Genomic DNA, 24,692 nt, shown 5'->3' on the forward strand with positions numbered 1-24,692 from the left:
CTTATATTTTATATATAATTAAAATATTAAATTCCAAATGCTTTAGTAAAAAATTAAAAACGATATTCATCGAAATATTCGGTTAGTTTAATTGTTACGTTGTAGATTACTTGATTGTAGCATTATCTATAGAAAGTATACTTTGGGACTTTATTTGATGGCTATTTATTTTGACATAAAATGTTAAAATGTTTTAGAATAAAAACAGATAATGAGGATCTGGAATTAAACACTTTAGTAGGACATAACATGTTCTGAGTTTGAGCAGTAAAATCAACTTTACCATTTACAGACTGAGGCAGTTGATTTAGTCTTTAGTATGGATCAGTACTTTATTGAAAAATTTAAAAACTTTTACAATACATATCACGATCTACAATATTTACTCTAATGTGAATCATCCAGCTCCAGAGCATTAGAAAAATCTCTTAATGGAAATTTTAGTTTGTAAAATAAATAATCGTTATTTACTCGCATTTTAAAGACGTGAAATATGATTATTACGAATTTTTCATTCTCTCATAAGATGTGAAACACATGGAACGGAGGACAGATATTTTTGACGTGCGAGTAGAACAATACAATCTAGGATTCTAAATTGTTAATTTGTAATACAACCCACGAGTGAATAATTAAGTTCGAACCCTTTCCCCCTGCGCTGATTTTGTAAGTTGGACAGGCCTGATTACACGAGATTATTGGATTTTCCAAACTCTACTATATTATACATAAATATAGAAGATTGGTAGAATGACGTAATAAAATGATTGTTGGATTAGACGTCTTCTGGTTTTTTTACTAATATTTTGTTACAAGATTGTGTTGGTTTCGTTAATTTAAATGGTAGGTTATTGGGTTAAATTGTTCATTGTAATGCTACTATGCAAAGACTTGAGCTTTAAAAAAAGCACAAAATTTAATATAAATGATGTTGATTTATGGGTGTTTATTGTCAGTTTATTGGATTGCTATTAGGTATTGAAAAGGAAAGATTTCACAAGCATAGAATTGTGCGTTATATATCCATAGATATGTAATAGCTTACAGTCTTAATGGTGGCTGACTCTAGCCATTTGGTTAGTTTGCATGGTTGGTGAATTCGAGAGTTCAAGCTACAGTAACGCTTTTTTCACTTTGGAAACCGTTTGTGTGCTATAAAACGGGTCAAACCTTATAATTAGATCAGAAAAGAGGAGTTCAACAATTGGCGGTGGGCGTTGTTAGCTAGTTCCTATCCATTTGGTATAACTTACAAAATTAGGGACGAATTATTATTGTCCTTTCAGCCATGGGGGCGTTATAATGTGACGGTCAGTCCCACTATTTGTTGGTAAAAGACTAGCCCAAGAGTTGGCGGTGGGTGATGATGACTAGCTGCCTTCCCTCTAGTCTCACACTGCTAAATTAGGGACGGCTAGCGCAGATAGTCTTCGAGTAGCTTTGCTACTCAATTCAAAAAGCAAACAAACAAATCAATTACACCATGTAACAGAATTTTTACTTTTTCTATTTCCTGAGCAGAAAGTGTTATTTCCCAATTGCTTATACCTAAAGCAAATGGAAAAGACCTATTTTTCTCTGCAAGCTTTGCTTTTGTGACCTGGGTAATGAAATTTTCAAATTTACCCATTTTGCAGAGCATTCCAGGTAGATTCAGTGCTGAGTAGCTGATAGAGAATTTTCTCGAACTTACAAGAAGAATTTTCAAGAACTTTCCAGAATGTTGTAGAACTTGCGAGAATTTTTAAGAACCTTTTAGAATTTTCTAGAACTTTTCATAGTAGTATATATACAGGGACTCACCACTCACCACATCAGTTTAGTTCTAGTTGCTTAAGTGAACACATAGACCTATCTGATTTTATCAAGAAGCTACAAGCATTCTCCAGGCGCATTCTACTATGTATGTGGCCAATTTATCAAGACGAGAGGGAAAAAGTACTCTATGACAACATCTGCTAAAATGTATGAAGCCTACAAGGTATATTTTGGCATGCCTGTCAGGGATCAAGACAAACCCTGGGAATCTTATTTTACCTGTGAGCACTGCAAAAAAACTAGAAGGTAAGACGGACAATTTTTGCTTGCTTGAATAGTAAGATTTTATGTTATACAAATATTAGACCTTTTAAAATTTAAGTATCTTTTAATTTATTTTTTTAAATTTCCAACAGTACAGAAAAAATATCAGATATAAAATATTTTGCATGAACCTCTTACACATTAGTTGTGGATGAAATAAATTTATTCTTCATAATAACAATTTTATTTTGCTCTTTTGCAGGATGGTACAGAGGGAAAAAGAGAGCCATGAAGTATGCTATTCCAAAAAGTTGGCGTGAACCCATTGACCACACAAGCAATTGCTACTTCTGCATGGTAGACCCTTCCAAATATCAGACTGGCAAGAATGCATATGCTATCATGTATCCGGATCTTCCATCATCCATCGTCCCAGTGCCACACTGCCCTGAGCTCGTAGTACCTACTCCGCCAGAGAGAAAGCAGCCATCCTCAGAAGAGAGCAGCAAATCAAAAGAAGAGGTAGACGTTGAAGATCGAGATAACAGTTTTAGAGGTGCAGCTGGTGAGAGGAACCCATACTACCCCAACCAAAGAGACCTCAATGACTTGATCAGAGATCTTGGTCTAACAAAGTCGAATGCCAAGACTATATTTGGGGGGCTGATACGTGAAAATGATTTACATTACAGTCGCAAATTTCGAAAAACTACTCATTTCTAAACATTTTTGTTCAACTTTAGAATAAATACATGTAAATCTTGATTCATATGTTGTTTTATTCAGACCTTATATAAATGAAAATGTGCAAATTTGCCTGTTTTTACATAGCGAATAAGTTAATTTCTAAATTTCATTATCCAAGTCACAAAAGCAAAGTTTGAAGGTAATAATGGCCATTTTCTGTACTTTTACAACATAAGCAATTAAGAAATAACACATACTATCCAGGAACAAAATTTGTGTTACATAATGTTATTATTGCTAATAGGTATAGAGGTGTTACGTCTAGACTCTCCAAAGAAGTCCCTTCCCTCGGCAGTGGCCTGGCATGGCCTAGCGCGTTAAGGCGTGCGCTTCGTAATCTGAGGGTCGCGGGTTCGCGCCCGAGTCGCGCCAATCATGCTCGCCCTCCCAGCCGTGGGGGCGTTATAACGTGACGGTCAATCCCACTATTCGTTGGTAAAAGAGTAGCCCAAGAGTTGGCGGTGGGTGGTGATGACTAGCTGCCTTCCCTCTAGTCTTACACTTCTAAATTAGGGACGGCTAGCACAGATAGCCCTCGAGTAGCTTTGTGAGAATTTCTAAAAACAAACAAACAAAAACAAACCCTCGGCAGTAATTATTACATAATATTTTAGAAGCCTTTGTTCAACCTTTGAGTTTATTTTTGTTTTCTAACCTACAGTATAAAAATATTTATCGGAAAGGGATAGAAGTGTTTATTACCCATACTTTACGATGGTACTACAGTCGGGCCATGTGTGTGTGTGTATGTCGGTGCTTCCGCACAAGTATCTCGAAAACTAATAAATTAATGTAAACGAACATTTTACGCAAGATGAAAAGTGTGTATGGAATAGCCCTCCAAAAACGTGGCCCGAATTCTGGATCACTTTGAAACTTTTTCATAATTAGGAGTAAGGGAGTTTTCACGTTTTTCGGTTAATAACTCAAGTACGATCGGATTTGTAGCAAATTTTGAGGACTCGTTAAGGTTGAGACTCCTCGTCAAACTTCAGGAGTGACCCATATTGTTGATTGTTCTCGATCTAAGAAGGATTTTTGATTTTTCTGATGTGAAATATTACGTTATCGAATATAAAACAAACAGTCTCTCAGGTTGCTCTTGTTAAGGCAGATATTTCATTTGATGGTGTTTGTGTACTTATAACGAAACATTTGCATGGAAAATATTAAATGTTTTACATATTTCGTACTTGAATGTAAAATCAACTGTTACGATAAAACCATTTTAGTAGATTTTGATCTTGCTGTAAATCATTTGTTATTTGCATTATTTATTTCTAAAATGGAAGTTCAGTTTGATTGGGACGAGTGGATGAAAATGTAAATAAAAAAAAACTTGAATTAGGTTATTCAGAAGATTTAAATTTTGCTTGTGGTTTGAGTTTGATTTGTTTTGAACTTCGCGCAAAACTACTCGAGGGGCTGTCTGCGCTAGCCTGTAAAATATGAGTAGAGGTTGGTTTCGTTACTCACTGACTAATAGCCCAGTTTGTAGTGACTGCGTTTTAAAGGTGAACCATAATAAAAAAAAATACAGTATGTAATATTGGGGATTTTATTGAGAAAACGCCTGATTGATTTAAGTATGCAGAATAATTTAATTTGTATTTTAACATAGAGAGTTCAACCTTGCAAATTAGTTTCGATTTTGTTGAGTTAAAGCTGTAGTAAAACTTGTAGAACAAATGTTAAAAATACCATATACTAAAATGTCGTACAATAACGTGGGCGGTTCAAATGTACAATAATATGGACAGAGTAAAACGTCGTACAGTCGTGTTAGATAAACAGTAATATGATCAGTGTAAAATACCGTACACTGGCGTACAGTAATGTGGGCAGTGTAAAATACCGTACACTGGCGTACAGTAATGTCGACAGTGTAAAATAGGCAAGTTAAATAAAGTACAGTACAGTAATGGGAGCAGTGTAATACACTGTTTAGTACTGTACAATAACGTGAGAAGTGTAAGATACCACACAGTAATGTTGGCAGTATAAATATACATTTAAATGTGAGCAGTGTGAAATGCCATACAGTAACGTGGGTCAGTGTTAAAGTATGTACAGTAACGAGACAGTCTGAAACGTTTTGCAGTAATGTGATCAGTGTAAAACGTTGCGCGGTATAAAATGGTTCTGGTTTGTTTTGCATTTCGCGCAAAGCTACATGAGTGCTATCTGCGCTAGCCGTCCCTAATTTAGTAGTATAGGACTAGAGGGATAGAGACAGCTAGTCATCACCACTCAATACCAATTCTTGGGCTACTCTTTTACTAAGGAATAGTGAGAATGATCGTCACATTATAATGTCCCCACAGCTGAAAGGGCGAGCATGTTTGGTGTGAATGGGATTCGAACCTGCGATCCTCAGATTACGAGTGGAGTGCCTTAACCACCTGGCCATGCCAGGCCATCAGTATAAAATGCCATACAGTAGTATGTCTGGAGTAAACAATCATGCAGTAACGTAGGTAGTGTAAAATATCTTAAAGCAACACTGTGAATGTGAAATGTCAAAACTAAGGGAACACTGTAACTACATAAAAATGATTATAATGAGTCATAATAATGATGAAACATTGATGTATTTTTGTTTATCTTTCAAAAAAAAATCCAAGTGAAGTAATCAGTGAGAGATACATGGTTAAGTTTAAGAAATCTTCGATATTATTCTCTCTTTAAGCTTTGATTACAATGCAACTTCATTATGATGTAAAATTTAGTTCAGTATCTCTTTCTTATGTTTTGATTTGTTTGCGGTATACAGATACAAATAGCTTCTCAACCATTATTGTGTCTTTTGTATCCCATCCGGTCTGAGCTCTGGTTCTGGATCAGAAAGTCTCGTCTACACTGGATATGACATATATAGTGTGGATGACGTATTATTACATACTTGTCTTTGTTTTCGCTCACAATCTTTCAGAGTAGAAAGGAAATACATTTTGACAGTTGTGTCCCCCCCCCTACAAGTATCACAGAGGATTTAATGCTAGTCTTTCACTAGTTAAAGTAATAACAAGTAAAGTTGATTTTGCTTTATATAAGGACCGTTTTCTTTTTCAGTCTTAGATTCAACAGTTGATTTCCATAGTAAGTTTCCACAATTTGGAAATAATCGGTAATTCTTCTGTTTTTTAACTTCACATCATATCTTATCTCTTTTATCCTACAACAAGTTACTGTATTTGCCCTTCCACATTACTGGATCTTGGAACTTTCAATTATTACGAAAATTATGTAACAGTGTGCTGGGTTAGCCTTTGGAATACTACAGTATTTCGTTCTTGAACTGCGTACGTACTTTGGGAAGTAAACTCTATCACTGTATCCTTCAATAGTTTTAATAATAATAATAGCGAATGGCTCGGTAGTTATATAAAAAACGAGTTTGATGAAAAGTTAATTTCATGTAAAGTATCACTGATGGATAAATAATCAGTTCAGTGATATTACATATCATGGTATCTTTTAGTGATAGGTTGGTATGTGAAAAAATAATATGATATTTAGGTACCTGAGTAAAAGGTTAATGATATTGTAATAATGTCATTTATCAAAACATCACTAGCCATTTGACACTAACAGGTTGGAATGTGGAAATGTAAAAGTGAGACTGCAAAAATAACATTTGAATTAATATCTTGCCTGTGAAGTAAGACGTAAGTTATATGTGGGGAGAAATTAATTCAGATTGATTGAAGGAATTTATATATATAAAAAAGTATATTAATAATGTTGATAATACGTTGATAAGGAACGTGCTCATGACGGGTAGTGTAATAAATCGAAATATATTAAAGAAAATTTTTCACGCTTAATGGCTCTATTTCAGTAATTGTATTATCTATGTGTGGATGTTTGTATATATGTATATATATATATATATCACTTACAGTGTTTTAGGACACCGACAGTGCTTCGTAATTCAAAAGTAGTTGATAGTTCAAAAGAATTGGTTTAATTAAATAATACAAATTAGCACTTTTTTTTTAGGGTTCATTGGTTCTAGTGAAGAGTAACAAGTGAAGCTTGATAGACAAAAAACTCGTTAATCCTGCAGATTGTTGTAAGGAATTACTGTGACTGGTTAATATAATTACTGTGCACTGTAAGCCTACGGTTGTTACTTGAATTACTATTCCAGAAAGTACGGTGATTATCTAGGCAGTATTAACAAAGGTCAAGCTATCAACAGGAATTAGTTCTCACGTATTTTGTATGCTACGCAAGAGTAAACACGATTAAAGGAAATCCGGTCACTAGGGGAGGATAAACGTCATAAGCCGTCCAGTTACAGTCTGCGTACCCACGACCTCGCTGGCGTGGCTAGAAAAATTCTACATTTAGTATGAGCTTTGGTACTGACTGTGTTGAAGATTGTCGTTTGTCGCATGTATAAGTTATTACTGGTTAGTTGGAATTTAGAGTTATTCGTAACTGAAACAATAAAAAGTCAAGAATGTTTATTGTATTGACAAGTAATAAAAAAATAAGTATGATGTAGGGATAGCAATGCCAGAAAGTACAGAAACAAGGTAGGAATGATAATCAGCGATGTCGAAAAAGCCCACTTGTAGAGAAATGTATTTGTAAAAACGGCTCGTTTGGATTAAGAACATTTTTTACGTAGAGTGAACAACGTTTCGACCTGCTTCGGTCATCGTCAGGTTCACAAAACGAAGGTCGATAAGTTGTTCACTCTTCTACGTAAAAAATTTTCTCAACTCAAACGAACCGTTTTTACAAAAATAAGGTAGGAATGAATACACAGAAGTATACAAAATTCTTTACATCAGTAGCCAAATCTTTACATGAAACTTATCTACAACAAGATGTTGAATTCCTTTCAGTTGCATGAATTCAGTTTTAAATAAAAGCATTTGAACTGAATAATACCATAAAGTCTTACAATGATTAATTCCTATAAACTTGTAATAGACTTACTGGTTTTTTTTAATTGCGTTATTTGGCGGATTTGCTATTTGTAGACTCGATTTTGGAAGATCAGAAGTTCAAAGTTTGTGATAATATTGTGATGTTAGTATGCATATCAAACCAAAAGCCATTCATTCATATTAATACTGTAGTATTCTCATCTTTGCAAGAAATATAAATTTTTCTTTTTCTACAATTCTATTCAGCTAGGAGTATTGTGACATCCAAATGACCTTTCTTTTTCTACAATTCTATTCAGCTAGGAGTATTGTGACATCCAAATGACCTGCTCTGAAAGTTTCATGCTAGTGAACTGCTATTTTTGATACATTATCATCACTGTTAAAGTGGCTGTTTTTGTGATACTATTGGCTGGTTTCAAGGTTGAATTGTAAGGGGACAAATAGGATTAACATCTGTTTTTTGTCTTCTTTAGCAACTACAAGATGAAATTGCAGAGGTCACTGCAGAGATGGAGAAGCTGGAGGCCAAGGATGAAAGGTAGCATTTTTCCTTCACAGTAAATAAAAATTATGTAAATGTGCTTTTCAGTAAATGAGGTTTGTTTTTGCATTCAAAATGTTAGATGTGTCTTCTTTGTGTAACCACACATCTGACTAATATTATGCTGGTTTGGTGTAACATGTAACTTCTGAAGTGTTAATAACCAAATTGATTAGTTAAATTGAAATATACTTGCAGGCTCTTCATGGAATGCATTATGTTACACATTTCAACTTTAACTTGAGTAAAGAGATACTTCAGTGAAGCATTTCCCTAAGGTGAAATAGTTATATGATGGCAACTTCTACATAACATAACCATTTTGAACTTTGAAAATGTTTAGGTATATTTTGAAGGTTAATGATTCTCAGAAAAACCATACATCTTGTTGTAGGTGACTTTGGCAAAACTTACATTAAAGCCATTGATTTAGTAGATCATTGAGTGTTAGAACAACTGGATAAAGTTGTAGGATCTGGATCTAGTGGGCTACTTATATATACTTCTGATGTTTTTTTTTTGATATCATCAGTATAGATGATATACTGCACTTAAAAATGTTTTGTAGTTGTTTATTTTCTAATGGGGTTTTGCCAACTTTATCTATGTAACAATGACTCAATAAATAATTTTATGATACAGAATTCAGTGGTGTTGTTACTCTATCAACTGCACTGTTAAAAAAGATAATTTAACCTTTAATCTATTAAAAAAAGTAAGTAATTACAAAAATGTGTTAATTATAATTAAATTAAATGGTTTTACAGGTATTTTTTATTTTGTATGTTGTTTTGGCTTGTAAAATATGTTTAAAGTTTTATTGGTAAAGGCATAGCTCAAAATTAGGGGTAAGTGCTGCAAGTGTTATTACTTCTAAGTTTGGATATACCAAAGCAACTTGCCCAAAAAAATTTAGTAATTGCCCTGTTTCAGCCTTCTACGTGCTTTTTTACTAAAGGAATTTTACCTGTCTCTTATTTTGTACACATGTGTTGGTTTCTTCATATAGTTGGTTTCTCTTGTGTCAACATTTTACATTTTGTATTATTTACAGGAATTTTACTCGTCTTTTAATTAGTACATGCTTACTAGTTTCTTCACTGGTTGGTTTTTCTTGTATCACCTTCTATATTCTGTAACATGTACAGGAATTTTAATTGTCTCTTATTTTGTAATACAATGCTGCTTTTTTGCATGTGTTTTTTCCCTTGCACCAACCTTCTAAATGATGTTTGACTCACAGGAATTTTACCTCTTTGTTATTTTGTGCACATGTACTGGTTTCTTGATTTTTATTTCCCTTATTTTAGCTCTCTAGGTGCTATGTGACTGACCAGAATTTTACATGTCTCTTATTTTGAAACTTATTGGTATCTTCATATGGTTGGTTTTTCCTTTAGGCTCGTCAAGGATAATGCTATATTATAGGGATTCCAGTTCTGTGTGCTGTATAGGTAATATTTACTACTGAAAAGTTGTGAATAATTTATAGGTCTTTTTTTTAACCTTTCAGATTATAAATCTTGATTGTACTTCTTTAATTAAGTAATAGTTCAAGAAAGATTATATAAAACTTTATCGGTCATAACATTAATAACTATTAATGATGGCTTCACATCTTTTATTTATTTTCAGAAGTGATTATAATATCTAAATCATTTGAACTGGAACATGCAGAACAAATTAATAATATATAATAGAAACACTTTTCAAAGTTTTTTTTGTTTCTCAACTTTTTTGAAATGATTTTTTTAAATTCATGTTTGATCTTTTTTTTTCAGTAAAATAAATACAAAAACAAAACAGTTGTCTATAGGGAAGAAGAAATTTAATATGGATCCAAAAAAGGTCAGGAATTTTGTTTTTTGTTTTATAATTCACACAATATGTACATTTAGCTGTTAGCATTCATTATCTAAATATTGTTACCTTTGAAGAAAGCTGTTTAAAAGAATATTTAAATATGTTATGCAAGGTGCAAGTTAAATAAACTTACAAAGATCAAATGAAACTCCAACTTTAACAGCCTGATTTGTGCACAAATAGTGTTTTATTATAAACATGTAGTAGCAAAATTATAGTAAGGTATTTTAATTAAAAGTATTATATTACAGACTACTGAAACTAACTTTTTAAGTTATTTTGAACAAAGTTATAAAAACATATGTTCTTAGAATTAAGTGTTATTTTAGAGACTGTATACCTAGGTTATAGATATGTATTATTTTCTAAAAAATAAGATTTTCTGGGTGCTAATATAACAATGTGTGTTTGTATTATCAAGAATTAAGACAGGCTTCTGTTTCTAAGAACCCACGAGTGAAAGCAAAGAAACATTTGTTGTAATATATCAACTATACTATATCTAGGCTAGTGCCAGTCATGCCTGTCACTCAATACCAAGGCTCATTGAGCCAGCTGAGATAAAGCAGACATAGCAGTGGTTTAGATGCTATTTGTATCATCAGTTTTTACAAACAATGACTGTTGTGATGTGAAAATAGATTAAGAAGTAAATTCAAATTATTATGATTTTTTTTTAGTGTTTGCAACCTATATTTTATAATATAGGTTCTTTTTAAAAATATAAAAATGCTTATAATTTTCTATCTGTTATTTGGAAATTTGATTATATAGCAAAGTCCAACATTTTTATTAGGAAAATGTGGTTTACATTTTCATATAGTTTACTCAAGTAAATTTTGTTCTAGTAGATCTTAGTAATGTAAGTGTTTGACAAGTCCCTTGCAGTTTGTTTGCTTAATCACATAGATGAAGGAGAAGCAATATTAACTCAGTAATGCTGAAATAACATAGTAAAGTACAACACTCTATCTTTGGAAAAATAAACAAGAAAATATGGACCAAACATCAGTGATTAAAATCTTCTGTACAATGAGTACACTTATTGATTTCACCCTATCTTTTCCATCAGAGTAGAGCCATATTATCACTTTAATTGTTATTGTACAAAAGTAGTTAGTTTTCTCAAGGTTATTAAAGGTACCCAAAAATTACAATATTCTAAAGTAGACCTGATTGATTAGATCTTGACAAACCATTATTGAATGATATTATTTATATGAAATACAAAAATAACTAAATGTAAATACCATGTAACTACAGAAATGATTAACATTATTTATGTGTTATCAGTTGATACATTAATTAACTGATAGTTTAAAAAAAAAACTCACTGGTACTTCAAGCATGTAAGTTATTTTAATCTCAGTGATCATATCATCACAATGTCTGTGATACCTTTCTTAGGGTATTGAATATCTTACTGAACATGGATTGCTGCAAGACACAGCTGAAAGTGTTGCTCAGTTTCTTTACAGAGGAGAGGGACTAAACAAAACAGCCATTGGAGATTACTTAGGAGAAAGGTCTGAGAGATTTGTTTTATCTGAATCTGGTTCTGGTTTTTAGAAGAGTAGATAATAAAAAATGAGTTTTTGAATTATCACTAAAACTTAAAAAACTGTTTGTAGATTTGTATAACAAGAAATAAAAGTTAATATATTTATAGTTCATTATGAAGATTTGTCATAAGTATTTATCCTCTTAACAGAAGTGTGTTCCCATTTTCTGATTTTTGAGTTTTGATAAAACAGTTTTCCAGTATCAAACAATAATTTTTTATTTTAATATACAAATTATAGGAATGATTTCAATATGAAGGTTTTGGATGCATTTGTGGATCTGCATGACTTCACTGATTTAATCTTGGTTCAAGCATTGAGGTATTTTTTTCTATTTCTTCTTTGAATCACAAACTCTTATTTCTGTTTTATGTGTTATTGTGTTGATTTGGTATCTTAGCTCTGCTGTCAGTAGATGTAGGATGAAATAGCCATCCAACTTTTCACTTTTATATTTTTTTATTTTATGTAACAGAAACATTAGATATTTTAGTTAATGTAACAAATTTCTTTTAGTGATGGTTTGTTGAAGTTGATATTTTGATCTTTTATCTTATATTATCTTTGGTGCATATAGGTTTTAGGGCTTTATAACAGAGATGAGACTGAACAGAAAGGTATAGAATCTTTAGAACATTTACAACTGCAAGTTAATGGTGGAAAATTGGAGTAAAAGAATTATAAAGAACTTTGCTAACCTAAGTGCCTTTGATTGAAAAAGAGAGTAACTATTCAATTAAGATTGTAAATAATTGCTTTTAACCTGGAACACTTTCATCAGGCCATAAATTATAGAATATCCAATTCATCATCATTTTACGTTATGTTCCTGCCCACCATCTAAAAGTACCTTTTTCAAATCCCCACTTATTTGCTTGTTTTCATTTCTGAATTCATTTATAATCTTAAATACAGTTTCATCAATATGAAACCACCAAATGATCTTTTGAAAGACTGTGTATGAACTACAATAATTTAACATAACAAGGTCTAACTAAACAGATGAAACCTAAGAATAAATTCAGATAAGCTGACCAAATAAATCAAAAGAAACTAAAATAATCTAGTTAAAGATATTCATATTCTGCCAACAGTTTTGATAGATACATTGTATCAACAATTTAGAGCTTTCTTGTTTAACCTGCAGTAGTTTTTGTTTCCCTAACTTGTGAAACCCTCACATTGCAGTAGACATACAAGAGTTGCACTTGTCTTGGTGAAGAGAACTTTTGAAGCAGTCTGTAGAATACTGAAAAAAAAATGGAAGGGTTTAGTCTTTCCTAAATTGCAACTACTTGAGAATGTACCTCAGACTTGTGCTATCATAATTATACATGCCTTTGTTTTATAGGTCTTTTGGTTACAATTAGAGAATGCATAATTCTGTATGAAAACAACAACCCAGATATTGTGTCACATTTATTAGACAGTTAGGTTACAAGTGTCAGTAAAAGAGATATACTGGAGGTGTACACTAAATTTTACAAAAATTTTATGGAAGGTGTAAAGATGAGGATAAAAGTGACATTCTCCAAAGGTGAGGAATTCATGGTTCTGTATTTACTGGACCTTCTACAATCAACCTAATTACAACAATTTCTTCTCACAATAGATGTTGGCTATGTAGCAGTAGCCTAGTCAATGTAATAATTGTTGTCAGTAAGAGCAGAAGGGTGTTCATTTTTTGTGAGTGATGCATTGTTACACTATTTGAGAGCATGTGTTGTATATGAAGGAAGTTTATATAAAAGATACAGTACAATAAGGTGAACATCACAGGTATTTATTCTAAGAACCTGTGAATGAAAGCAAATGAGAATATGTTATGCATCAATTATGTTATCTCTGCTGGTATATGACATGGTAGTGATCATATGTGCTCTCTCTATATATATATGTATGTATGTGTTGTAAGTTTCCTTGAACAACATCTTTTAGGGTGTGAATCAAATTAAGTAAGTGAATTGTAATTAATTATTGTTAATTTTATTTTATGTAATCTAGAAATCAGATTTATAAGTGAAATTTAAGAGTGTAATATTATTTATTTTCTTTTTTAAGGCTCTTTATTTATTTATTGTCTGACACAGCACATTTCAGTGTAACAAACCTGTTGAAGTTATTGTGCATATAAAAGAGTCATATCACTAGTGATTTTGTAAGGCCATTTCATTGATATATTCCTAGCATTTTCATGCCCTACCATGCTGTTGGCAAGGGCAGTGAAGTCTTTATCTGAAAAAGTGTAATGCAAAACAACAGAAGGAATAGCCTGTAAAGGAAGACTTACTTTCTGCTGTTCAAAGTTTCTTTGATATCTTAGAACTGCTTGCAAGCTTTAAATGTGAAATTACTTAAGAATGGGTAAAAACAGCACTTTAATAACTAAAGCAGCTTGTTTTAGAAGGTGAATCAAGGTCAGATGGGTTGTATTGAGTCTGTGCATAGGAGAATTAATAAAATGCAGAACCTTGTGTAAAGTCATGTTTAACTATATTTTAGATTATATGAAGAACAATTCATCTACATTCTACAAACCACTGACTAACGTACAGGTGGAAAAACGTGTACAGGAAATGGTGCCATTTTTGTTCTTTTAAAGTAAGCCTAAGGAGAGAACCGAGCAAAAGCGAAACTAGATTCATAAGATGCTGTATGGCTGCATACAGCTTTTACTGTATAGTTTGACTTCCAAGAAGAATTTTTGTAATTTGACAATTGATATGAATTAGCTCAAAGAGGCACATTTCAGACATGCTATCTGTTCCATAATAAACATGACATTATTTTTCTGTGGATATTCTGTGACACAGCATCAGTTTGTCAACTGACACTGTATGAGTAACATGTACTTGATTTGGTAGGTCACAACTGGACTTCTGTTGACAGTAGTGAGTAGCATGATGCAAATGACCAAGAGGAATTACTTTAATGTAGACTGGGGAGGTTATATGAAGTTAAAGTTTGTTTGATATGAATATCATGTATTGCATATGCAATAAATATTAATGTTTTGCTTGTGCAGTATGATACGTGTTGCTATAATGACATTAATTCTTCCCACCTTAAATGTATTGTTGAAGTTGATAGAGAATGCATAACTTTTCTGATATTTTTTAATTGTAATTAATATCAAAGATCTGATTTCATTTATTAAAAACTTGTGTTGAGTTACAAGATCTAACACTAATAATTAGTAGTTGTTGTGAAGAAAATGAGTATTTTTGTTTTCAAAAATATTTGTAACACAAATCATATTGATGGTTTTATTGTTGTTACAACTGATTTTAGAACTAATGTAAGTATTCTTAAAGTAAATTAGTTTTTGTGTAATTTTTTATTTTTATTTTAAATAAAAGATAATTCATAATTGAAAGATTCTTGGTCAGAAATGATGTTTGAGTCAATGTATAGTTTTAGGACGATAACTTCAAAAGTTAAAACTGACTGTAGTATAACAATGGTATCAGAACCCAATTCTCAAATGAATTGGACTGGTCTTATAGTTAGCATGCTGACTATGAATGAGAGAGTCAACAGTTTGTGTCCCTTTGTTGCAAAATACACTCCATAAATTAAGACTGTGGATGTATTATGAGAGTAGTGGTGAAATCCCATTATATAGCTCAAGTAGCCAAAATGTTCAAGGTGTTATCTAGCTGCCTTTACTCTATTCTATCAGATCCAAATTATGAATGGTTGGTGCAGATGGCTGTTGTGTATGTTTGAGCAAATATCAGAAAATAGTCCATTAGGAATATTGATATTTCAAAATTTTAAAACTATATTACTCATTTTAGCAAAAAATACTCTGTTTTAGGAGCTGATGCATGTATAAAATTTTAAATGTACCATGTTAGGTAAAAGGAAATATTTCAATTTGATAATATTCTTATTTGTAAACAGGCAATTTCTGTGGAGCTTCCGTCTTCCTGGTGAAGCTCAGAAAATTGACAGAATGATGGAAAAATTTGCTCAAAGATATTGCCACCTGAATCCTGGTGTATTTAGTAACACTGGTAAGTGGTAATAATGTAAATCTTGTTTTCTTATGAAGTAACCAATATGTGAATTATCTTTTAAGAAATGGTTTATCAAGATAAACAGTAATGTGTTGTGTGGCCAAAACAACCTGTATGATAGAATGTGTATTATTAACAGGATTGATAGTTTTCAACCTTTTGCAACTTGGACTGTGGTAATCCAACTATCATATACTTTTAGTGGATATGCTCTACTGGAACCTTACTCATGTACCAAATTTCAAAGCAATCCATTAACCTGTTGACTGCTAAGTATTTCAGCTGCGACAATACAACTCTAATGCTTCTTCATTTTGTAACTTTTTTCGTGATGCCATTTTGGATCGAAAGTGAAACAATATGTAAGTAGGTCAAATGCATGTATGGTGCTGACATCTAGCAGGTATTACTGAGAACAAATTAACTCATCCATGGCACTGTGTTACCGATCGGCTTGGACAAATTATCTTGTCTATGGCACTGAACAGGTTAAGAATTACACAAAATATAAAATCTCCAATTTTCATATTTTTCTTTTTTTTCTTTGTAATGTAAGTACTAAAACTTTATTGACTGTTGTGGATTTTTTAAAAAATTTGTTACACTGATAGATCTTTAAAACCTATTATTAAATGTCAGATTTGGTACAAACATAAGCCACATGTGCAAAGTTATTTAATAAAAACTGCTCAATTTCAACCAAAATGTTTTAGCACACCTATGCAAAAAAGTCATGAGCTATTGGCCTGTAATATTTACTACAAATTAACCTAAGGGTAAAAGTGTATTGTTGTTAATTTTTTGTCATTTGGATTGAGATCTACTAATTTAGAGCAGCAAAAGTATAGAGTGAAAGAACCTACAGATATATAAGTATTGGTCAGGCCAAGCAAACTAAGTTATCAGTTTCTAGCTCAATTTTTCAAAAGAATTGTATGGGTGAACAGTTGTTATTCTTTGCAACTTTTAAGCATAAATTTATTATCTTAAAGAGCATTCTGTGTTGTATGATATTAGCTTAAGCAATTAGCATAAATAATGATGCTTGATATAGTTGTACTTATTGCATGACAGTGATGACAAGAAACTGTTAATCTAATTTCCATGTCATTACAATGAATGAAGTTATTAATTGTTTTAGAGAGAAGAAACTGCCACCATATGTTTTAAAGAATCTGATTGTTTCTGTAGAGTATAGATCTGTTCCAAATAATAGGGTTGCATTCCTAAACCTAATGTTGGTTGCTATTGAGTTTTACTTTCTTACTTGCTGTGGTTTGTTGGTGTGTATTGACAAAAAGTAATCATATCTAATTAAAAACACCATAAGTGTGAAAAAAAGGTGCAGCCAAAGGTGGAATGAGTGTGCAACTTAAAGGAATGAAATCAAAATTGGCAGCTGAATTGGTAGCTACACTTATGGCATTGATAAGAATATTACCATAAATATTCATCCATTAGTTACCTTGGGTGCATATTTTGTTTTACCCATTATCTTCCCCCAAGTTGAACAAAAACAAATTCTTGTTACAAAAGTTTATGTATTAAATAACAGACACTGGAAGCTTTGTTTAAATTTGGTTTTAATGATATTAAGAAAATTGTTTAGATTCAGTATGTGCAATGGAACACAGAGAACAGTGAATTCTGTTTGTTGATATGAATGTATTATTTACTTGTAATTATTTTTCGTCACAAGGATTAAGGAAACAGTCTTTGTTTACATAGATATTTTTGAGTAAAACTGTGGGTTTTACTTGTTTCACCCAGCATTAAGAATAGATTTGCAAATTTTGAAACAAACCTGTTATGTAAAATCTGTTTATAACACAAAACATTTCAATGAGATAACTTGCTTATTGTTTGATGAAACAAAATTTATATACTGCATATAAATACATCCTGGAAATAATTAATTAAATTTATAACACACAACATTTCAACAAATTAACTTGTTCATCTGATTAAACAAGAATTAATATGAAAAATAATATATGAGTAGGTCCTGTAAAAGTTTAGTCAAGTTTCATAAATCAATGGAGTTTGATTCCAAATTAGTAGGGAGTAGAGTCATTCTTAAAAAAAGATATAAATAAGACACTGAGTATCTGTTTATTGAAAGTTTATTAAATCTTATTAAAATAACTAATTTTCTCTACAAATGTTGTCTTATTTATCTAAAGTTGTTTTAATTACATTCATCAATATTTGTTGTCCAGTTTTTTGTTAATATTGAATCAAAATAAGTTGTACACTGACTGACATTCTAGTAACTAAATATTCTTCTAGTTTAACTTATATTTTGGCATTCCATTCTTCACATTAAAATATGATTGTTGTCAAACTTCTCTTATAAGTGTTTTTTAATTTTGTTACAGGAGTAAGACTGAACTTCACATTAATGCCAATGCTATAAAGTTTTTTTCTAAGTTCTTCTTATAGAACAAGAAACAAATATATTAATGGACAATAGTCCATAGTTAAGAGTTTGCAGTTATTATTAATTCTCTCTATTCCATAAGGTAGGCCTGGTGGTTAAGGTATCAACTCTCAGTCTGAGGGCTGAGGGTTTGAATTTATGTCGCCAAACATGTTTGCCCTTTCAGTTGTTTCAAACCAGATTTCCTGCACAGACACTCACTGTAGCACTGATTTCTGGAGCAACAAGAAATATTCTGCTAGGTTAATGATAACGATCATATTGGTGGAGATATTCAAGATGTCTAGTGAAAACTTGCCAGTGTTGTGTAGCAAGACTATGTTTATGTGTTTTATCCATTTTAAACTGTCAACAGCCAGAATGTTATTGTGCTAATATGCCATCATATCATACTTCATACATACAGAGAAAGCTGTTGTGTTTAGTTATTACGTTCCCCAAGTTTAGACAAAGAAGTTGTAGAAGGTTATCATATGGATAGAATAGATAGCTACCACATTCAGATAACTGTTTGTACCCTATATGTAAGGTGTAACTTTTAATGTTGTCCTATTACGTTTATATGTGTTTTAGCATAGAGCTTAGAAATCCTGGAATATTTTTTTTCAGTTACAAGAAAATAATAATTGATATATATAAACTATCTGTTCAACAAGTATGACATGTTTCGGGTTTGGTATTACATAAGGTTAACATTTTTCATATTTAGGAGGTAGTGGGTAACAAGATGCTCAAAACATATGTAACATCTTAAATACTTGGTCTGTTTCATTAAAGTTTGTTTTAAAATGAGGATAAGACATATGTATTAAGAGTTGATAAAATGCAGAATTGATTGCATGAATGGAAGTCATGATAAATGTAAGAGTTGACTCTAAATTGGGAGTTTTAAATGCCAGTGTTGCTGCAGTTCTCAATGTTTTGTTAGATATTGTTGGATAAAGATTTTGTTTTTAATATTTTGATAGATGGAAACAATTTTCTTGTCTACAGTGAATGCAGTGAAAGTTCTTGAATGTTTATCATTTTTAAGATACATTTTTTATCATGTTTTGGCAACTTTATTATTAAAGAGCTGGAACATCTAGCATGAAAACTCTTGGCTCATATTTAATGGAATATTGTCTTTCATTTGATACCAGTGAGGTATTATTCAGTCAAAGGTGTAAAGAAACTCCAAGTTTGGCTTGTGAACTCATGGAGTACAAGGGGAAAATTTCTTTTTAATTCAAAACACTTACATTTTTGTTTTTTGATTCATGATTATGATTAAATTGAATTAAAGACTATCTAGTGTGAAAGAGCATCTTTTATAAATCAACACATAATATAATAACAAGCAAAGGTTTTGATCAGACCTGTTTTTGTTTGTGATCAGTAGTCAAATTACAGGGAAAAGGCAAATTAGTATTAAAAGTATTATGGAACTTTTTATTTTTTGACAAAGTTACAAATACAACCTCTGTACAAGCACATTCTGAAAAAAAACTGAAATTTACTGTTGGAGTTTCAGAAAATTGAAATAAGTATGAAGAAAGTTGCAATAACTTAAGCTTATGTTTTCAGTTTGACTTGTTAGTAGATTACCCAAAAAGTAACTATGAAACTACCCATGATAATCTTTTCAGTTTAGTTATAATGTTAGATAAGTTAAGTAATTTTGTAGCTTCAGTATAAACTCGTACCAATTTATTAATTTTATTTTTCATACTGTAAAGCTGTTTCCAATGTGCTTTATGTTCATTGATTTATCTTGATTTCTTACACTGACTGTTTTTTTTTCATTATTGGTATGTACATACAAAATTCCAAATTACAGTTATTTATTATTTATGATTTCAGTTGTGCAAATTAATTTTAACACATTATTTCAGCATTTAATATTTCACTGGTTTAAGGAACTTACCAGTGACTAACATTTAATATTAGTGCTACTTGAAAGGGTACAGTACTCATAGTTGTGATACATTTTACTGATGAAAGTACAAAAATGTTTTAAGTAAAGTACATTATAAAGATTATCATAAACAGAATAAACAAACAATATTGTACTTTCAGACACATGTTATGTCCTGTCATTTGCCATTATCATGTTGAATACATCATTGCACAATCCCAGTGTGAAAGAAAAACCATCAGTGGAACAGTTTATCAAAATGAATCGAGGTATCAACAACGGAGGAGATCTTCCAAGGGAACTGATATTGGTAAAGAATAAATTTCCAGTGTTTTAAAGACATAAGAGATGATGTTTATTTTTTAAAATAATATGAATGAAGTGGTTGAACGAAAGCAAGATTCAGTTGAAAATATTTTAGAACATATTAAGATGGAGAATTTAGTGGATAGGATTTTAATAATAAACTAAATTAAAGTAGAAACTAATAAATAATAATTTATTTTCTAGAGTCTGTATGACAGTATTAAACAGGAACCTTTTAAGATACCAGAAGATGATGGAAATGACTTAATGCATACATTTTTTAATCCAGATAGGGAAGGCTGGCTATGGAAGCAAGGTAGGTTTTTATTAAATATTTCTCTTAATTACCTCATAGATTCAGTGATTACTATACAACATTTATGTCAGTTACCTCATATGTATATATACTGATTACTCCACTTTTGGCTTTGTTATAAAAGCACACCACAAAGACATCTTTAATTTTTCCTCTAACTTTCTTTTGGGTGTTAGATTGCATGAATTGTTTTGGCACACTAAAGTTTAAGAATTATTAAATAAAAACTGTTAAACTCTGTACATTTTTAGGCTAGTATGTATTTTTATGTCAAATCTTGTTGACTTAATATTACATTTTCTTTTCAAACTTTTTCATAATTTTCATATAAAATATCAGTAGCTTTGTTTTCAATAGAATCTATTGTGCTAAGTCATTTACATGTAAGGGAAGACTAACAAACATTCAAAATACAACTTGGATCAATGTGTAATGATAATTGTTATCATACTTATGTACTGGCCGGTCATTAAACTAGTGCTTTGTATAACATTTGAACTTTGTTATATCAAAACTTATTTTAGCTGTTTAGTCCAAGCTATTTTAATATTCATTTATATGTATGAATTAAGTACAAAAACAAACTAATAAAGTTATTTGTAAATGAAATGATGATAATAATAATAAAGTTTTGAGTATTATATACAAAATGCTTAATTTCTATGTGTTTTTTTCTTGCTTATCAGAGAGTGAACAAAAGTGAAAAGGAATATAACTATTCTTTTTACTTTATGAACCAGGTTTATATATATTTATGTACCTCTTGTTTTTTTATTAATGTATTTCTAATAAATGTTACTGGTATCATCCAACTCATGTCATTGCTGTTATCAATTTGTAAAAATCTTAAGGCTAATAAAAAATATATAATTAATTATTCCAAATTTTAGATTAGGTTTGGTAACCCAAGACTAAGTATTTAAATAAAAAATTTAGTGAAAAGATATTGTAATGACTGAATTTAAAACATAATATTTATATTTTTTCTCTTCCATGACAAATTAGCTTCTTGTCTTCAGCTGTTGAAGTTACATTAAATTAGAATTGCGTGAACTGGATGCACATTATAACTTTGTACCTGTTTTTAACTGTTTGTGCTTTTATTTGCACTTTTACTTTAAACAGATAGTGGTTTGTAGTTGTTATTGGTATGTACTTCAATAAATTATGTATGATTTGATAGACTGAGGCCCAAGATTGTAGAAACTATATTTATAGTCTTCAAGCTGAAAAAGTTGGGAACCCCACAGTGCTGATCTTATAACAATTTGTATTAGATAAAATACCAAATACAATACACAGGAATACTGAAAAAAACTTTAGATAGGTATTAAACCTGTTATAGTAGCTATGCAAATACAATTTTTACAATAGACAAAAGTATTTTTATTCTTCAAGTGAACATTGCACTTTTACTTGTCAAGAGCCTGACTCTGGTATTTTGCCAACATATCTTCAGTACAAAAACTTGAGTAACATGTGATTTTTTGCTTACAACAGTCTTATACTGTTGACTAAAAGCTTGCCACATATCATGAAGATACTTCTCCAGTATGAGATTGGTCTATTCAATAAACCCTGTTCACATTCAGTTGATGAAATAGATATGACTTCTATTTTTAAAAGTTTTTTAATGTATCTATATAGAGTGAGGCAAAAATTATTACAGGGTTGGTATTGTACAGTTTGTAATTTTTGTTACATGGTTATGCTAAAGAAAATATTAGAAGGGCAGTTGAACCCAAGCTGCTCATTGTTAGTTTTAGAGTAAGGCATTGCACTCTGTGTTTGAGTGTAAAGAATAATCATGAAGTAATGAATCACTGTAGTACAGCTACAGCAAGATAATATGTGAAAATAAAAAATTACACTATGTAACACACATTTCATTCCTGGATAGTATGTGTTATTTCTTAATTGCTTATTTTCTGTAAAAGTACAGAAAATGGCCATTATTCCCTTCAAACTTTGTTTTTGTGACTTGGATAATGAAATTTAGAAATTAACCTATTTGCTATATAAAATCGGGCAAATTTGCACATTTTCATTTATATAAGGTCTGAATAAAACAACATATGAATCAAGATTTACATGTATTTATACTAAAGTTATACAAAAATGAACAAAAATGTTTAGAAGTGAGTAGTGTTTCGAGGTTTGCAACTGTAACGTAAATTATTTTCACGTATCAGACCCCAAATATAGTCTCCCATCATGTTTTTGTTATACGCTCCTAGGTCACAAAAGCAAAGTTTGAAGAGAAAAATAGGTATTTTCCATTTACTTTAGGCATTAGCAGTTGGGAAATAACACTTTCTGTCAGGAACAAAAAAAAGTTAAAATTTTGTTACATAGTGTTATCAATGTTTTTATCATCTCTGGGACTTGTGAAGAATTTTCAGCTGAACCATTGACAGTTGTGTTTTATCTTTCAGTAATTGTAACCACTTTGGTTAGTTGGCTCGATCTTATCATGTTATTCCCCAGGGCTTTGTTGTAACTCCAAAGGCTTATAATGTTAAAAAATAGATTTCAGTACCTCTAGTGGGCATAACACAGATGCCCATTGTGTAACTCTGTGCTTAATAACAAATACAAACAGACTGTAAATGATAACAACAGACTAAGTCTAGGTGCATTAGGACTACAAGATTAAAACTTACTTTTTTTTAAATCTTCAGTAGCGAGAGTGAAATTGTTACAAAGTGATTGATGTTATGGTTTACATGTGAGTTTTACTACCAAGTAGAGATGCTAATGTACAAATTGTAGTGGGAAATCAAGCTGAAGTTTTTAAAATTCAGAAGATTAACAAAGAAGGAAGGAATGTTCAGCAAAACTGGAAGTTGGATTTTTTAATTAATATAAATGTGGTTTATCTAAACTGAATTTTTTAGTTCTCTATTACAGGCTTAATATGTCTCAAATGTATATGTAGCTTGTTTTTCTTCTGATATATCATTTTTGACTTATACAATGGGAAAGGAAGTTTTGTAACCATTGAGGGACACATGTAGGACCCATACATTAACATAGGCTGCTCATGAAGTTCAGAGTTGTATGTACCAAAGTAATATTAATATTCTTTACATTAATCCATAAACTTTGTACAGTAATCAATTGTATGGTATCAGAAATGAAAGTAAATGAATATTCTATAATTGAAATATATTATCTAGTCATTCATTAAAAAGTATTGTCTTCAGGTGACATAACAATATTGTAAGTGTATATGTCTTCAAGTGACATAACAGTATTGTAAGTGTATATGTCAAGTGACATAACAATATTGTAAGTGATATGATGAGTGCTGGCTAAGATTCATTAGTCAGTCTCATTAAAAGCAAACTATTTATTTTAGTTTTTTCCAAAATTAATTAGTATTTCTGTTATAATTTTTAGCACGAGTAGTTTCAAACTTGTATATTTAGATCCCAAACAGTTTTTTTAGATGTGAAAAATTATCTTTATTTATTAACTTTGGGTGTCATGGATTCTTGTGGAAACAATTTAACTTAGCTCTGATACTTTTATCTTTACTTCTGAACAATTTCAGTAATAAAATAGTATAGTTTTAGCTTCAGAAAACTTTTGCCTTTGTTTACTAATTAATTGCATTTCTTATAATTTTGCTTTGTTGATGCTAATTAATAATCCTATTGATTGTGTTTTATCATATTGTAAAATATTTAGAATTGATTTATGGTACAGCAGAAGGAGCCACTATAATAGGAATTTCATACTTTATAAATTTTCTTTAATGCATTATTGATTTTGATTACCTTTGAACTTGGAAGTATTAGTTTTGTCACTCAAGTGCCTCATGGGCACAGTTAATAAGAAAAACAAAAGAGATCTATCCTTGTAAATATGTATGTGTTTGTGAGCTTAACAGTGCAGAAATGTGGAATGAATATCAAATTATGAGAACATAGTTTTATTGATAGGATGTTGTTTGAAAACAGAAAACCTTGGCAGCTTCTCTAGTGGTATGAACAACTGAGATAAAGATATTAATTTTGTATTTGACATGGAGGTTAATTTCCTACAAAATATATTGCCACAGTAA

General features: G+C 31.0%; 2 protein-coding genes across 9 annotated transcripts in view; both read left to right on the forward strand.

Moving 5' to 3' along the window:
* Positions 1-2,787, forward strand: LOC143225124 (uncharacterized). The gene is made up of 2 exons (XM_076453965.1): positions 1-2,064; positions 2,285-2,787. The coding sequence occupies exons 1-2, from the start codon at positions 1,968-1,970 to the stop codon at positions 2,743-2,745; spliced, it is 558 nt and encodes a 185-aa protein (XP_076310080.1). The 5' UTR covers positions 1-1,967; the 3' UTR covers positions 2,746-2,787.
* Positions 1-24,692, forward strand: part of LOC143225122 (cytohesin-1-like) — a 100,083-nt gene that overhangs the window by 57,337 nt on the left and 18,054 nt on the right. For 7 of the 8 annotated variants that reach the window (XM_076453954.1, XM_076453953.1, XM_076453951.1 and 4 more), the window contains 7 exons: positions 8,150-8,214; positions 9,999-10,065; positions 11,488-11,606; positions 11,883-11,963; positions 15,549-15,661; positions 20,163-20,311; positions 20,512-20,623. In XM_076453954.1, coding sequence (XP_076310069.1) covers positions 8,150-8,214; positions 9,999-10,065; positions 11,488-11,606; positions 11,883-11,963; positions 15,549-15,661; positions 20,163-20,311; positions 20,512-20,623 — 706 coding nt within the window. Of the gene's footprint in view, positions 1-5,134; positions 7,188-8,149; positions 8,215-9,998; positions 10,066-11,487; positions 11,607-11,882; positions 11,964-15,548; positions 15,662-20,162; positions 20,312-20,511; positions 20,624-24,692 lie in introns of those variants that run through there. The other variant, XM_076453956.1, reaches the window with a different exon arrangement.

The sequence above is a fragment of the Tachypleus tridentatus genome, chromosome 9 (genome assembly GCF_004210375.1).
Source record: "Tachypleus tridentatus isolate NWPU-2018 chromosome 9, ASM421037v1, whole genome shotgun sequence".
In the NCBI taxonomy this organism is placed as follows: Eukaryota; Metazoa; Arthropoda; class Merostomata; order Xiphosura; family Limulidae; genus Tachypleus; species Tachypleus tridentatus.

What these genes read in the sequence shown, in the direction of transcription:
- LOC143225124 (XM_076453965.1), top strand. Translation starts at nt 1,968, where the DNA reads ATGAAGCCTACAAGGTATATTTTGGCATGCCTGTCAGGGATCAAGACA. An exon ending in CACTGCAAAAAAACTAGAAG is followed by an intron (nt 2,065 to 2,284) that starts GTAAGACGGACA and finishes GCTCTTTTGCAG; the next exon opens with GATGGTACAGAGGGAAAAAG.